Source organism: Anguilla anguilla, chromosome 7 (assembly GCF_013347855.1).
Source record: "Anguilla anguilla isolate fAngAng1 chromosome 7, fAngAng1.pri, whole genome shotgun sequence".
NCBI lineage: Eukaryota > Metazoa > Chordata > Actinopteri > Anguilliformes > Anguillidae > Anguilla > Anguilla anguilla.
The window spans coordinates 56,683,773-56,699,936 of NC_049207.1; the positions used below are offsets into that span (position 1 = coordinate 56,683,773).

Below are 16,164 nucleotides of genomic sequence, written 5' to 3' on the forward strand. Positions count from 1 at the left end.
TTTTTGTGTGCTTGTTTTTTAGCATAACATTTCATTGGGCACTATAGGGGGAAATAAACTCTGCAAATGTTTGCTGCACATTGCAAAAGAAACATATAACAGCACAAGCACGCGAAACACGGCGAGCTCACAGATGTCGCCAAGTGACGAGACGCTGCTGCTGAGCGATTAATCTTCGTTTGACTTATAACAGCGCGCTTTCGGAAAGAAAGCAAAATCAGGAGGCATTTAGAAAACGTTGCGCGTGAAGAAATAAACCAGGTGATGCGTTGGTATTTATACACGATTCGGTTCAGTATCAACAGCACGCTTCCTTTCTTTTAACTTTATGCTTGGAATCTCGATGTAAAAATAACAGTTCCTCCTTGCGAATGGACAAGACCGAAATGCTAAAATTCAAGCAAAATTTAATGCCGAGTTCACGGTAGAATTGGTTCTATTCTCATGTAAACAGATTCAGTGAATCAACATATGTGTCTGGGTGGTATCTCATTTTGTTTAGTGACAAAAAGCCATATTGCATCATTTCATTTGCTCAAGTCATGCAAATAGGGGGAAAAATCAATGGGACAAAAAGGGTCCGAATTTTCCTCCTCCCCACTACACCGCTGCCCACACACAGAGCCTTTCTGCTTATGGCAAAAGAATAACAACAACACCATTGTGTTTGTTAGTTGGTTCACTAATGGGTGTAACTGGAGACCATCATTCTCTCAGTCTCTGGTTCTGTCCAAGTGCTCATGCCTTTGAGAGGGTGTTTGTCCTACGCCCCACCCCCTCACAAACTTCCTTTTCCCAGATGAGCTGCAGTGTTTTGCTTTAAACGCGCAGCGGCCGTATTTCAGGGCTGTGTGAGGCAATATTTTTCGGGGGGAATGGGAGCTGGAGAAAGAGGGGAAGCAGAACAAAACAATCTCAAGTATTTCATTTCTCCTCTGTAAGGAGAAAATAGTCAAATATATTTTGGAAATATATATGTATGTGACTCCCCACGACTACCACCCACCTACAAACACACACTCACATACACACAGACATACACGCACACACTCAAACACACACACACACACACACAAACACACATCCCACACACACAAACACACATCCCACACACAAAGACATACACGCACACACACACCCACACACATATACACAAACACACACACAAACACACATCCCACACACACACACAAACACACATCCCACACACACAAACATACACTCACACACACAAACACACATCCCACACACACACAATACCTCAGTATTTATATGTGATAGAATTTGACTGCACACATTGTGACTGCAGCTATTTTGCAATCCCTGGAAGCCCAGTGACCCTCTAAACCCCCCACTGCCAGAGAAAGGATGACAAGTCATTGTTTTTGAGTGTGCCCTTTTACGTTGATTACATTAATATGTTTGCTCCAGCAATTTCACGGACAAAAGGTATTGTTGTGCAGATCCAATGAAAGAAACGAAAAGAAAAAAAAAGGTTCTGGGCTATCTGCAGCAGCTGCCCCTCTACAATGATCTATTTGCATACGGGCTGTTTGATAAAGCATAGCTAGTAATGACAACATCCAGCAGAAGAATCATAGCATTGCCTGCACATTGGCGTCTATCACAATAAAGGCCTCTCTGGATACATTTGAGGAGTATCAGTCTCTGTATATCCTGTGACAAAATATGCATAAATTAAATGGGGAGCAATGTGATTTATAAGTATACAATTTTCTTATACAGGTGCAAATATTTAGCTCAAATGTCAGTATAAATTATGAGCATTGCATTGCATTTTAATTTAGCGTCATCTTTAATGACACATAATGAAAATGTTTACCTTTAACGTGATTTATTTCACTGAAAATTAAAGCATTGTTTTATTTTCTGCTTTGGAAATATTTTTGCTATTATGCTCGTTCCAGTTTGTGATATCAGCATCACTTTCCCTCTGTCCTATAAGATAAACAACCGCCACTGATAAATAACTTGCCACTTGATTGTGATTTTAGCTATGGATCAGGTGTGTAAACTAAATGAACAATAACATGCAGTATCTTTTGGCTGCTCAGCTGGTATGCATTATCCTCCGAACCACAGTTTAACTAACTGGTGTAATATTAACATCCACCCAGTCTATGGGGACTCCCCCCGGTTGTACTGTCACTTGTTTGACAGAGATGTGGAGGAGTATTATTTCTGGGTTTGGTCACTAAGCAGCTCAGCTCTGTGTGATAAGCAATGTATCGCCCGCATGTGAATTACAGCTGCTATAACCTCTAATGAAGCTGCACAGGCTCTGCAGCTCGATGCTCTTTCTGTGCTCGTCTGCCATTTTAATTGCTTTAGTGGCTTATATTCTATATCTCCGGAAGATGTCTGTGCTGGTGGTGAGGTCACGGGGATGCAGGGCGCGGTGTTATCCTGCGTTTGTGCAGCGAGCTGGAGCGGTGATGGCGGTGTTATCCTGCGTTTGTGCAGCGAGCTGGAGCGGTGATGGCGGTGTTATCCTGCGTTTGTGCAGCGAGCTGGAGCGGTGATGGCGGTGTTATCCTGCGTTTGTGCAGCGAGCTGGAGCGGTGATGGCGGTGTTGGAGCCTGTCCCGGCAGCATATGGGCACGGGGCGTGGCAGAGAGGGCACACGAACACTGTGCAGGACAGAGCACTGGGCCAGAGCAACACTGCTTAAATCAGCGGCCTGTTCAGAGAGCAGCCTATCAGCTCACCTGGCCTGTGTGTGGGGAGCCTATCAGCTCGCCTGGCCTGTGTTTGGGGAGCCTATCAGCTCGCCTGGCCTGTGTTTGGGGAGCCTATCAGCTCGCATGGCCTGTGTTTGGGGAGCCTATCAGCTCGCATGGCCTGTGTGTGGGGAGCCTATCAGCTCGCATGGCCTGTGTTTGGGGAGCCTATCAGCTCGCCTGGCCTGTGTTTGGGGAGCCTATCAGCTCGCATGGCCTGTGTTTGGGGAGCCTATCAGCTCGCCTGGCCTGTGTTTGGGGAGCCTATCAGCTCGCCTATATTTGGGGAGCCTATCAGCTCGACTGGCCTGTGTGTGGGGAGCCTATCAGCTCGCCTGGCCTGTGTGTGGGGAGCCTATCAGCTCGCCTGTATTTGGGGAGCCTATCAGCTCGACTGGCCTGTGTGTGGGGAGCCTATCAGCTCGCCTGGCCTGTGTGTGGGGAGCCTATCAGCTCGCCTGTATTTGGGGAGCTGGGGAGAAGCCGCGCACAGTGGCTAACCCTCGCTCAGACGCTCACCCAGGACCACGGACGCCAGCATTGGCCTGTGAACGCATTTATTTTCATAATGACGAAAGTGAGCAAGTTCTGCTGTAAGCGCAAACTAAATAAATGTGAGCTTGTCGCTGCTGTGTGACCTAATAAAGCTGAGTGAGGTGTGGATCTGGGCCTGACGCAGACAGAATCGGGACTGGCTCTCTCACCGTGTGTTCAGTAGGTCAGATCCTTCCTTTCACTGTTTCTCCGTGTGCTTTTAGGGTTCACGCAGAATATTCTCTCTCTCTCTCTCTCTCACTCTCTCTATCTCTCTCTCCCTCCCCTAACCCTCTAACCCTCTCATATATACTCTCATATATTCTCATCCCTCTCTGTTGGTTCATTAAGGGTTTCTTACTTTCCTATTGCCTGTGTCATCTGCTTCCTGTCCTTGTACTAATGCTCATCTACTATAAGACTAAAGTCTTATAATTCCGCCACTCTCTAATTTCTGATAATCATATAAAATGAGCTAAAATAAAACATATGCCTTGCACATTTCCCCCCTCATTTTCTCATTGGCTTGTGAAAATCTGTGTGTGTTTGTGCGTGTGTGCGTGCGTGTGCCTGTGTGTGCATGCGTGAGTGTCAGTTGCTCCATATCCAAAAAGCTGTAGTCACTTTAGCAGTGGGTTTTAGCCTGTATATCCCATTGCACAGTTGGGGATTTGTGGTGCGTTTGTCTAAATGCCTGAAACTCAGACATCTGCTGCAAATGGTTTTAATTAGTTAAGAGCAGCTTAGACCCGCGTGTGTCACTATTGCACTGTCATGGATGCGGTGTGAGCTGTTAGCGGAGGCTAAACCGCGCGCATGGATACGGTGTGAGCTGTTAGCGGAGGCTAAACCGCACGCATGGATACGGTGTGAGCTGTTAGCGGAGGCTAAACCGCACGCATGGATACGGTGTGAGCTGTTAGCGGAGGCTAAACCGCGCGCATGGATACGGTGTGAGCTGTTAGCGGAGGCTAAACCGCGCGCATGGATACGTTGTGAGCTGTTAGCGGAGGCTAAACCGCGCGCATGGATACGGTGTGAGCTGTTAGCGGTGGCTAAACTGCGCGCATGGATACGGCGTGAGCTGTTAGCGGAGGCTAAACCGCGCGCATGGATACGGTGTGAGCTGTTAGCGGAGGCTAAACCGCACGCATGGATACGGTGTGAGCTGTTAGCGGAGGCTAAACTGTGCGCATGGATACGGTGTGAGCTGTTAGCGGAGGCTAAACCGCGCGCATGGATACGGTGTGAGCTGTTAGCGGAGGCTAAACTCATCTGTGGCTGTGGAGAGACGGCTCTGACGGCTGTCTCACGGTTCTGTTTATTGCTGAGTGACGGAGGAGCGGTCCGTGCAGATGGCTGGGCGGCAGGTCGGGGGGGGGGGAGCAGGTGTAATTGTCTCGGCTGAAACCCGAGCCGCAGCGATGTGTCTATCTGTCTCCAAACGCGTGTTTACACTGCGGACCGCACACGGCGAGGAGCGTTGCCAGGCCAACGCTACGCCGGAGCCGCGTGTGTCTGGAAAAGAGATGATATCGCGCTCTATTTGAGGCGCTAATCTGTTGAACATCTTCTTTTAAATCTTTTATCAACTCTCAGGGCAACAAATACAACATTTCTATTTCGCCACGGTTCGGTTGCAGCCCTCTGGGATGTGTGTGTGGTTGGTGGGAGGTCGGCGGGGTGGGGGTTCTAGCTCCCTGTACTTTTGCATGTGATTTGTGATTCAATATTAACTCTACCCTGTAGGAAACTTCTATAATCTATCAGCTGCAGGAAGGAAGTAATTATGAGCGTTTATAGCCTGTGCTGACCCCCTCATGCACACGTGTGTGGTGTGAAAGTGTAATGCTTACAATTACAATTTTACGGCTGATTCTGGCTGTAGCACATTTATACAGATGGCCTTTCCATATGTACAGGGGTGAAACTGAGCATTTTAGCTGACCCTAACCCTTCTGATCGGCTCTGTAACCCCACAGGCTGGCTGTTTTAGGCCCTCTTACGTATCCACACCCTTAACGCTGGTGGCCGTCTTTATTTGAGTGTGTTTGGGTGAAGGTGCGCTGATTTGTTTAGCCTTGTCTGGTCTGTGGTTCTTCATTTTTAGATATTTTCCACCAACAACACTGAGTGTGCAAAGCTGCTGGAGGAGATCAAATGCGCTCGCTGCTCGCCCCACGCCCAGGTGCTGTTCCAGTCACCTGACCTCGACAAGGGGCCCCGCGGCGAAGCCAACCTGCCCCGACTCTGCCCCGACTACTGCAGGAGCTTCTACTACACCTGCAGAGGGCACATACCAGGTAAGGCCACCAGCAGAGTGCCGCTCACAGCATTAGCCACACCCCCCCCTGCAAGTCCAGGTGACATCACTGGGGAGCAGGCTCCTCCCACAATCGTAGACCAAACAGAAACGCCCATCAGCCTTCATACACACACCTTAAAACTGGAGCGTATTTCTTACGTGGGAAAAGTTTTGGAAGCGGGAGGGGGAGGACCGCGTGGCGCAGGTTATCTTTGTTCCGCGATTCTCCTTTCAGGGGAGAACCTGACCCTTTTGTCGCTCGGTAATGCTGCCCTTTTATTTTAAGCATGACTGATGAACCAGCATTCAGCCCGCTGCAGATGGTTGGCAGACGTTCAAGAAACAGACAATTTAATTAATTAGCTCTTCTCACAGCGCTGCCAATTAAGAGCGACTGGCCCTCGTGCTCCTAGCCGCTGACAGTGAGCTCTGAGAGCTGCTTTAACAGCGGCCAGGGCCCGCACTGGAGAACCTGTCTCACAGCGCGCACCAGAGAACCTGTCTCACAGCCTGCACCGGAGAACCTGTCTCACAGCCCGCACTGGAGAACCTGAGAACCTGTCTCACACCCCGCACCGGAGAACCTGTCTCACAGCCCGCACCGGAGAACCTGTCTCACAGCCCGCACCGGAGAACCTGTCTCACAGCCCACACCGGAGAACCTGTCTCACAGCGCGCACCAGAGAACCTGTCTCACAGCCTGCACTGGAGAACCTGTCTCACAGCCTGCACTGGAGAACCTGTCTCACAGCGCACACCAGAGAACCTGTCTCACAGCCTGCACTGGAGAACCTGTCTCACAGCCCACACCGGAGAACCTGTCTCACACCCTGCACTGGAGAACCTGTCTCACAGCGCACACCGGAGAACCAGAGAACCTGTCTCACAGCCTGCACGGGAGAACCTGTCTCACAGCCCGCACCGGAGAACCTGTCTCACAGCCCGCACCGGAGAACCTGTCTCACAGCGCACACCGGAGAACCAGAGAACCTGTCTCACAGCCTGCACGGGAGAACCTGTCTCACAGCCCACACTGGAGAACCTGTCTCAGCCCACACTGGAGAACCTGTCTCACAGCCCACACTGGAGAACCTGTCTCGCAGCCTGCACTGGAGAACCTGAGAACCTGTCTCACAGCCCACACTGGAGAACCTGTCTCACAGCCTGCACTGGAGAACCTGTCTCACAGCGTGCACTGGAGAACCTGAGAACCTGTCTCACAGCCCACACTGGAGAACCTGTCTCACAGCCTGCACTGGAGAACCTGTCTCACAGCGTGCACTGGAGAACCTGTCTCACAGCCCGCACTGGAGAACCTGTCTCACAGCCCGCACTGGAGAACCTGTCTCAGCCCGCACTGGAGAACCTGAGAACCTGTCTCACAGCCCACACTGGAGAACCTGTCTCACAGCGCGTTACTGAACCAGCCTGGGTGACTGTCCGCCAGCCAAAAGCAGCTGGATAGACGGCAGCGCTAACCAATAATCCGTAACGTCCGAGAGCGCAGAATCCTGCTCTTCCCTGTGCTCAGAGGAAACGCTCGGATGTGACTGGACTGGATTGTGACTGTGCTCACCTGTCTCTGAGAACTGACTGCATTATGTGGCTTGTGAAGGTTGTGCCCCTTTCAGGACTTGTGTTGTTTTTAATGTAGCCAGTATGCCTTCATAGCTACGACCAATAGGCTGTGCAGTTTTGTAGCGCGTACGTTTTGTTTTTTTTGTGAGGCAGTGCTTTCCCTCCTTTTTTGGCGAGCGTCTGCGGTGTGATGTAAGCGGCGCTGTGGTGGTGTTTGGAGATGCAGAAGTCCACCCTGTGGTCTAGACATGACTGACACTGACACACACCTCACTGCTCCACACACAAACACACACACACACACACACACGCACACACACTGTACAAACGTACACGCACACACACACACACTCACTCACACACACACACACACACACACACACACACACACACACTCACTCACTCACTCACTCACTCACTCACTCACTCACTCACTCACACACACGCACACACACACGCACACACACACAAACACGCACACACATACACACACACGCACACACACACACACAAACACGCACACTCACACACAAACACGCACACACACACACGCACACACACACTGTACAAACGTACACGCACACACACACACACACACATATCATTCCTGTTTTCTTTGGTAGTAAATTAAAAGGAATGTAAACATAATCAGGGAAGTGTTGCGCTGGAATCCCAAACAGAGAGTGCAGGAGGCCCTGTACAGCGTTTCTGTGTGACTGGGTCTATATTTCACCCAAGACCTGGGAGTATAATTGGGACCAAGCGTACAGTATTGAGAAATGTATTTATTCTTTTTCCTGAAATATGGTCTTAAAACGGCGGCTTTCTGCTGGTTAGCACGGTCCAGGGGATTAAAGGACATGAGGACACAGCCAGACTGACGGACTGTGTGCTCATAAGAGCTCCCGATTCAACAGATATGCAAACACAAAAGCTTCCAGCGTGCAAAACAGCATAATTACACACACGTGTACACACGCACGCATATGCGTACACACACCCACACGCGCGCACACACACACACTCGCGTGCACACACATTCACACACACACCCACAAGCATACACACGCACGCACCCACAAGCGCAAACACACACACTGGCGCGCACACACACACTCACACACACACACTCGTGCGCACACACACACTCACACACACTCACACACACTCACACACACTCACTCACACACACACACACACACACACTCACACACACACACACACACGCATGCTGTCGCACGTTCCTCTGTGCAGGGGAATAAATCTTTCTGGGATAAAGACGAGGGCCACGTCCGCATAGATGCTGGGGGGGGGGGGGGGCAGACGCTGGGGGGGGGGGCTTAGGGCGCGCAGGACAGGGACGCGACGGCGTGCGGGCGAAGAGCTAAAGTGGGAGGGCGGAGGAGATCGGGGGCAGGAGGCAGCACGCCTCCCCCCCAGACCCGCATGTGGTGGCCAATGACACATTTATTTTTCTGCAGAGTTTGTGTATATGTAAAACTGCTGAAGTGCATCAAGATGTCAAGTGCCTTGGGTGGCCACCCAGGTTGAGCTGGAAGATAACCAGATGGAAGTATAACTTTAGTGCTGGGCTGTGAGCAGGCTTTTTGGGTGATACAATAAAATGGGGGGGGGCAGGGGGGGCTGTGGATGGGCAGGCCAAGCTGTGAACTTTTCTGCCATATGTTTGTGAAAGCAGTTAAACATGTGCTGTCCAAATTAGACGCCTCTCTTCATATAGTTCATACAACAACAAAAAAAAACGTTCTGAATACTCAGTATTTCAACTTGCTTCACTAAATTTTTTTGTTTTGAGCTAAAAAAATTTTTTTTTTTGAAGTGGTTATGCCTGACTAAAATTCATTGGTTGTTTTGTTCAGAAAACTCAAATTACATTGTTCAAAAAGTTAAACTTGAGTTTTAATTAAGTATGTCAGTTTTCTGAATGAATGAATGTTAGTTGGCATGATTTGAACTCAAATTAAAAACGTTAAAAATTTAGTGAAGCAAGTTGCCTGGAAATTACGTATTCAAAATTTTTTTTAACAGTGTGTAGTTCACTGAGCCATGTAGAGAGTGACATGCAGTGCATTCAGTATTCACAACGTCAAACAAAATCTGCAAGTAAGGATAATTAACGTATTTTAAATGGAAGTATGAGCACCATGATTATTGCCTGTACATATCTGTGATATGACTTTGGGACAAGTCCTTTTCGTAGTTATTATCAAAAGAAGGACATGGATTATGCATTAGTAGGGCTCAGCAGAATTGCAGTCATAACTCTTCTGCTGTGTGTGAGACCGTGAATTAACGCATCACATTGAAACAAACACTGTATCAAAGCAGAAAGGTCAGTGCAAACTAATATCTAAATGGCTTCTCCTCTTTGCATAATCTTTGTTATTATGGCACAAATGTGTGAGACAGAAATCAATACAGTTCCTTTCCTGCCTTTATGCAGTGACCTGAGAGGGCTGGGAGGCCAGTATTATTCATATAAACCGTGCGTTAGCGTGCGCTAGCATGCGTTAGCAGCGCGGGGTAATTAATAGCTCTCACCAGCGGGGAAAAAAACATTTGTGCCCTCTTTCACAAGCAGGGCGAAGGCTAAACGCTGTCGCTCGAAACGCTCCGCTCCTCAGAGCCGCCTTTAACAGCTGGGACGGCGAGAGGAAGTCAGCGCCTGGCGCACGCTGGGGTAACCCCGCTCAGCCCCTGAAGGTTTGGGGCCGGCGCGTGAGGGTGTCGGGGGGGTTGGGGGGAGGGGCTCGCCGTCAGATCGATGTGCGGACGTGTTTTTGGGGAACATGTTATGGTTTGGGGATTACCGTTAGTCAGCTCTCTGTTCAGTGTGGGGGGTATGGGCCCAGATGAAGGAGAAGTGCGGGCCGCGTTTGTGTTTCTATCGCTGGTATATTTGTCCTCTTCCTCCGCTGGTTTGGACAGGGGAACCGATATGGGGCAGGGCTGTTTTCGGGTGGGTTTTTTGGATCTCGTGTGAGCGCCCTGTTTACCGCGCGGTGAGATTCTTAGGGACACGCTGCAGCCGCAATGTTGGTGCAGCAGAGCACCTGACCATCACCTGACCTCATTCTGCACCAATCAGAGCAGCAGTTTGTTCAGCACTTTATGCTTATTCGGATTCGGATCCGGATTCTTGTAAAGGGTTAAACCCAGACAAAAGAAATGTTGTCCATTGAAGAAGTGAAAATTAGGGCCGCGACCTCGCCTTTTCTCCTCGTAATTTTACTCAGTGGAACCATCAGCATTGTGGGGGGGGGCGTTTGGGAAATATGCCAGTGTGTCAGTGCACTGGGTGTAGCTGCAGAATGGCAGTAGGACCCACACACCTTATGCAGGTTGTATCCAGCCCCTCCTGCAATCTGTTCTGCAGCGTAGGTGGGGGTGGGGGGGATGAATCTGTAGCCTGGGGGGGGGGTGGGGGGGGTGAATCTGTAGCCCGGGGGGGGGGGGGGCGGTAGGGGGGTGTGCCTGCATCGCAGCGGGTGTGTGCCCTGCTGCTTGTGCCTTTGTTTGCACGGTTTGTTGGGTTCCGCTGAGCCGTTGATTGGCTGAATGAGCTCATGCACCCTGAAGCCTGATTTATAGCAGCCGAACCGTGAGACCTGTGGTTTTGCAGCTGCAACCCCACACGTCCAGAACTGCACACCCCTGCATTACAGAGGACGTAATACTGCTTTTTTCTGCAGATACTGAATTGTTATGCATGCCCCATAATGCCCAGCGTATGTCTGTGACCATTTCTCCCTGTTTTTTAATCAGAACTGTTCCAGGCTGACGTGGACGAGTTCTGCCAGTACTACGGGAGGAGAGATGGTGGACTGTGCTTCCCAGACTTCCTCAGAAAGCAAACGCGAGGGCCAGCCTCCAACTACCTGGACCTGGACCAATACGAGAAAATAGAGGACATCAACAGGTTTGTGTAACAGGAGCGTTTGCTTATGTTCGCGGTGCCTGTAGCTGCGAAGCTGTGTGAACTCGCGGGTAAAATAATGTTTTTGAATGGAAACCCTACCGGCCGCGGCGGCGTTGGCAGCGGTGCCCGCGGGTTCGGGTGGTAGCGCTGTGTGTACAGCAGCCCTCTCTGGCCCTTCACCTCCAGCAGCTCGTTGCGGAGTCAGGAGCTGGAACTTTCACCTGCACCTGGATCGCTCTCGCCCTGCAGCCTGGTGCCCCGGGCCAGCTCAGCTAGGCTTTGACCTTTTTAATGAACGGCCCAGGGCCAAAATGCCCTGCAGTGCAGATAAGACCCGGGACTGGACACCTGACAGAGTCCCGCTATCTCAGGGGTCCTGGCTGCGTTCCTCATTAATGGGGTCACCCTAATAGCTGCCCGCTCAGAAGAAAGAGTGCAGCAATTACACAGGGCAATTACACTCAGCCCGAGCAGAGATAGAGGCCTGTGCTTTGCAGACATGGATCTAATGGGGAATCTTAGTTCTCTGAAATGTTTTTTTTTTGCACTCCAAAGCAGCGGTCCTCTCTGTGCGCCTGTATCTCCAGGTGGGGACGCGTGATGGGGAGGAATTCGGCTGCATTTGGAAGCAGTCTGTGAAGGGCCTGTCCTTATTGGGGGTGCATTGTGATGGATTTTATCAGACCTCCCACTTGAGAACATTCATTCCACTGAAAAGAAAGCAAAGCGGCACTCCTGGCTCAGAGAGCTGAGGGGAACAGCCCGTCTCACGTGAAACCTGTTAGTTTGGCAATATTACTGTGATCAAAGAAGCACGTCTCTCTGCGTCAATCACACATCCATTTAAGTCTGCTTCTTGACTGAAAATCAGTCAAAACAGTCCTATAATTTACAATAAAGTAACACTGCTCCCCCTTAAGGCTGAATGGTATGGTCTGGCCTCTTTCAGAAGGTGAACGACAAATAAAGAAAGTGCACTTTTTAATGGAGCCCATCGTGATTAGAGACGCGGTGCTGTGCAGCTTTCACCCCACGGCTGTGAACTCCGTGCAGTAAGCCCGGGAAGCAGGCTGTTATTAATCAAGCGAGACAGATGCTGTGTGCGAGCGCTGATATTCCCTCATCACCAGGCGTTTATGCTTATTGGCATATTTGGTTTACGGGTGAAACAGTCACTCCTTCTGAGCGTGCCAAAAGTGCTGGTGCACTGACACAAACTGTCAGTCAAAATGTGTTGTTACGATTACCAGATTCTCCAGCCGTCAGTTAATATTTTCTTAATATTTTAGCTTTTTATTTTATTTTAAGTATTCCAGTTATTTATCTATGGTTGTCCGTTGAAGGGGGTCAACTCTGAGAGACTGACCTGCTGGGAATGTTGAGTGCATCTTTATTCAGACAGAGATCTGGCTTGTGCCAGCATTGCTTGATAGATTATACACAAAATTGCTTCTTGATAACTTAGAACTGATAGCTATTTCTTGGTAAGACTTGCCTTATGTCATGCCTAGTGTGGTTTACTCAGCTGAATCTGATCAATTTAAAATTGATCTTTAGGAAAATGTTTTTGAAAAAGACCTGCTCTTTACTGAACTCCTGACCCTCTGTCTCCTCTCCACCCCACCGGACGCTGCTCAGAAAACACAAGCACAACTGCTACTGCGCCCAGGAGGTGGTGTCTGGCCTCAGGCAGCCGGTGGAAGTGGTGCATTGTGGGGACGGATCCCAGCGACTCTTCATCCTGGAGAAGGAGGGCTTCGTCAAGATCCTCACCCATGACATGGTGCTCATCAAAGAACCTTTCCTGGACATCCACAAGCTGGTCCAGAGTGGGATAAAGGTGAGTACCTTTTGCCTCTGTCCTTTCACCTACAGAAAGCTGTACTCGATGCGTGAAACCAGGTCTCAGGACTTCACAAACCTCCAAATGGAGACCAGGGCCCCCGCATGCGGGAGGGGGGTGGGGATGGGGTAAAGTCAGGATGACTCCCAGGGCCCTGACTGATAGGAGCCCATAAAATATGGTGCTGTAATTGTGCAGAGATGGGGTGGCTGGGCGGGGCCCTGGGGTGGTGGGGCCCAAAGTGAGATCCTTTTCTGGGGCCCAAAATCCCTGGCAGCGTCCCCGGGTGAGACTGGAACCATGTGGAGCCGCTCACTGGCTCATGTAAAATCGATCTCCAGGCCCCCATAGCAATGAGGCTATCGGCAGACAGAATCAGCTGTACCCATTTCAGAGGTCCCGCAGCCGCACATTCCCTTCACTAGAATGCAGGGTATTTGTTAATTGGAGATTAATCTCTGTTCAAGCATAGCAGAGCTTTTGAGATAGTTGGGAATCACTATCTGCGTAATTGTGCATCAGGTGCTCATAGTGAGCAAGACCCTGGCAACGCACCCTAAGGAAGGGTGGGGTTTAAAGAGACGCCGGTCCGTCCGTCCGTCTGTCACGTAGAATAATGAGCCTAAATGAAGAACAGTGGGCATATGGAACACTATCTACAGTATTCTTTCTGACTTTTCTATTTTGATTTTCATTTAATTTTATTTTCCGTTCAGTACAGTCGTGGGGAAGCAGGGGCAGATGATGGGATTTATAATGTCTGTTCTGACAGGAGAGTAACATGATGTGAAATTAAGTTGCAGAGAGCTTGCTGTCCCGGTTATTTACGGTAAAGACAGGAAGCCGCTGGCATGTCTTTATTTTTGAATGACTCCCAACGCAATCGAACAAAACAACAAAAAAATAATACTTTGTTGTGCTTTTTACACTTGATGCATTTTACACTTCTGGGCAGATACCAATGGGTATATATTTTCATCTGTTGTTGTCTGAACAGGCAATACAATATAAGGTTTGTTGGTTGGTTGAAGTTTTGTAGTTGGGCAGAAGGACCCCCTCTCATTGGCTAAGGGCAGGAAGTGGAAAGGTCTTAAACGTGATTGGTGCAGCAGTGGCGCTGCATGGTGGCTCAGGACAGCAAACGATTAAAGGCGTCTGAAAACAGCCCAGAAAAGTAACGGCGAGCGTCCCGCTCTGAAACAGATCCACTTCCCCAAAGTAAATATTTGAGCGCCGCTCGGCTCTGCTCTGGGCTCGCTGGTGTCTGGGGCCGGCCCAATGGAGCGCGCTGGAGAGCGCCTTGTTTAGACAGCGTCCTGAGACCAGGACATATTTTGACAGGAAGTTTACGCAGAGCACATCCTCCCCCCGCTCCCGCAGACCCGCGGCGCGCGGCTGTGTAGCGGCTTTGCTGGGAAGCCTCTGCGTCTTATCATCATTAAAGCTAATTGTTTCGGATAAAACAATCATTATGACAATTATAAGTGGCTGGAGCGCGGAGCCCCGGGTGGCTGGTCCCGCGGTGCTGACCGCGGCGGAGCTCCTGGCGGCCGGAGCGGCGAGGGGTCCCGTGTTTACGCGCCGCTCGGCCCACAGGACGTTAGCCCTTTGTGCAGATCTTACGCTGGTCCCCCCCCGGGGGCCCGAGCGTGAGCCGGGCCGCGAGATAGCGGGGGATCTGCGCGGAGGCGCATACTTTGATTCTAACGTTCTGCGCTTCCTACGGCAGAATCCCTCTGCGCCAGTTAACATTACTCAGCCCAAAACACAATGGGCCTTTGGAACCCCCTCCCGTCCATGTGGGTGTTCCTCGCGCAGAATGTGCTTGTGCCGTTTTATGACCGGGTCGAGCCATGTTTACCTTTTCTTAGAATACCGGAGTCTTTTTTTTCCACAAGGATGCATCTGAACTCCCAAGATCGCAAACTTACCCCCCACAAAGACGGCCTCTTATCTGCCTTTCACGTACCTTAGCTTTCAACAGTAACTTGTGCATTATTTTTTTAAAGGATTTATAAGTGCTGTCTGAAGACACAGAGTTGTGTTGGATGCATGGGGTTGTTTGGCTTCAGTTTGGCACCAGAACCTTTGTGACTCTGTGCTCAGATGTGGTGAAGCCGGTTTCTCTCACACTAATAACCCAGCCGCCTGTGGTTGAGTTATGGTGTTGCTGCCACGGTTACTATGCCACTCACATCTGGATCTCCTGTTTACATCTTTTCAGCCCAATATGCGGTCTAATAGGAACACACTGCTATAAAGCTTATAGAGGTAATTAGCAGAGGGGTTAGGCTAATTATCATAAACTCTTTTTTCCAAAATAGTGGCCAGCACATTCCAGGACACTAATAATACACTCCTTTAGTCTGAAATATTTAATCTTATCCTAGTTATATAAATAGTCTAAAAAATGAATTTTATAGTGTAAAATACATTGCTGTATTAGCAAATCTTGATTTTTATTCCTTATTAGGTGTGGTTTATATTTATTTATAATGAGTTGAAACTTAAAGACCTTTAAAGACAGTATATTCCTGTTATTTTTAATGGGTTTGGTAAGTAGAATCATACGCCCTATAGAAGAACGCACAGAAGATATGGCCTGATGGTTAAGAGGAAGTAAAGCCGGATAGTTCATTGTGGATGCTTCAGATGGTCACTGAGGCGGGCTGCATCGGCCTCCTCCTATCAGCTCCTGCGGAATTCCTTGTTGAGAGCCAATAAGGATCCAGAGATGCGGACAACAACGAGCTGTACATCACACTGTGAGAAGCAGCTGCCCCTCTGGGTCGGGCATTCAGTATCCAAATCAGAGCTCCTCTCCATTCCCTTTACAAAGATCACTGCAACCTTGAATCAAAACAGTGCTGGAGAGCACCGTGCTCGCTGCATTGTGCTGCTGTAGATACGGGGCTCGGGGTGTGATAGTACGGACCAAGCCCCAGCCTGTGATAGTGCGGACCGAGTCCCAGCCTGTGATAGTGCGGACCGAGCCCCAGCCTGTGATAGTGCGGACCGAGCCCCAGCCTGTGATAGTGCGGACCGAGCCCCAGCCTGTGATAGTGCGGACCGAGTCCCAGCCTGTGATAGTGCGGACCGAGCCCCAGCCTGTGATAGTGCGGACCGAGCCCCAGCCTGTGATAGTGCGGACCGAGCCCCAGCCTGTGATAGTGCGGACCGAGCCCCAGCCTGTGATAGTGCGGACCGAGCCCCAGCCTGTGA

The 16,164-nt window shown here is 50.0% G+C and overlaps 1 protein-coding gene across 3 annotated transcripts in view; it reads left to right on the top strand.

The window, feature by feature from the left end:
- Window positions 1-16,164, top strand: part of hhip (hedgehog interacting protein) — a 35,241-nt gene that overhangs the window by 1,320 nt on the left and 17,757 nt on the right. For all 3 annotated transcript variants that reach the window (XM_035426773.1, XM_035426774.1, XM_035426775.1), the window contains exons 2-4: window positions 5,387-5,579; window positions 10,946-11,099; window positions 12,738-12,939. In XM_035426773.1, the coding sequence (XP_035282664.1) occupies window positions 5,387-5,579; window positions 10,946-11,099; window positions 12,738-12,939 (549 nt within the window). The remainder of the gene's footprint in view (window positions 1-5,386; window positions 5,580-10,945; window positions 11,100-12,737; window positions 12,940-16,164) is intronic.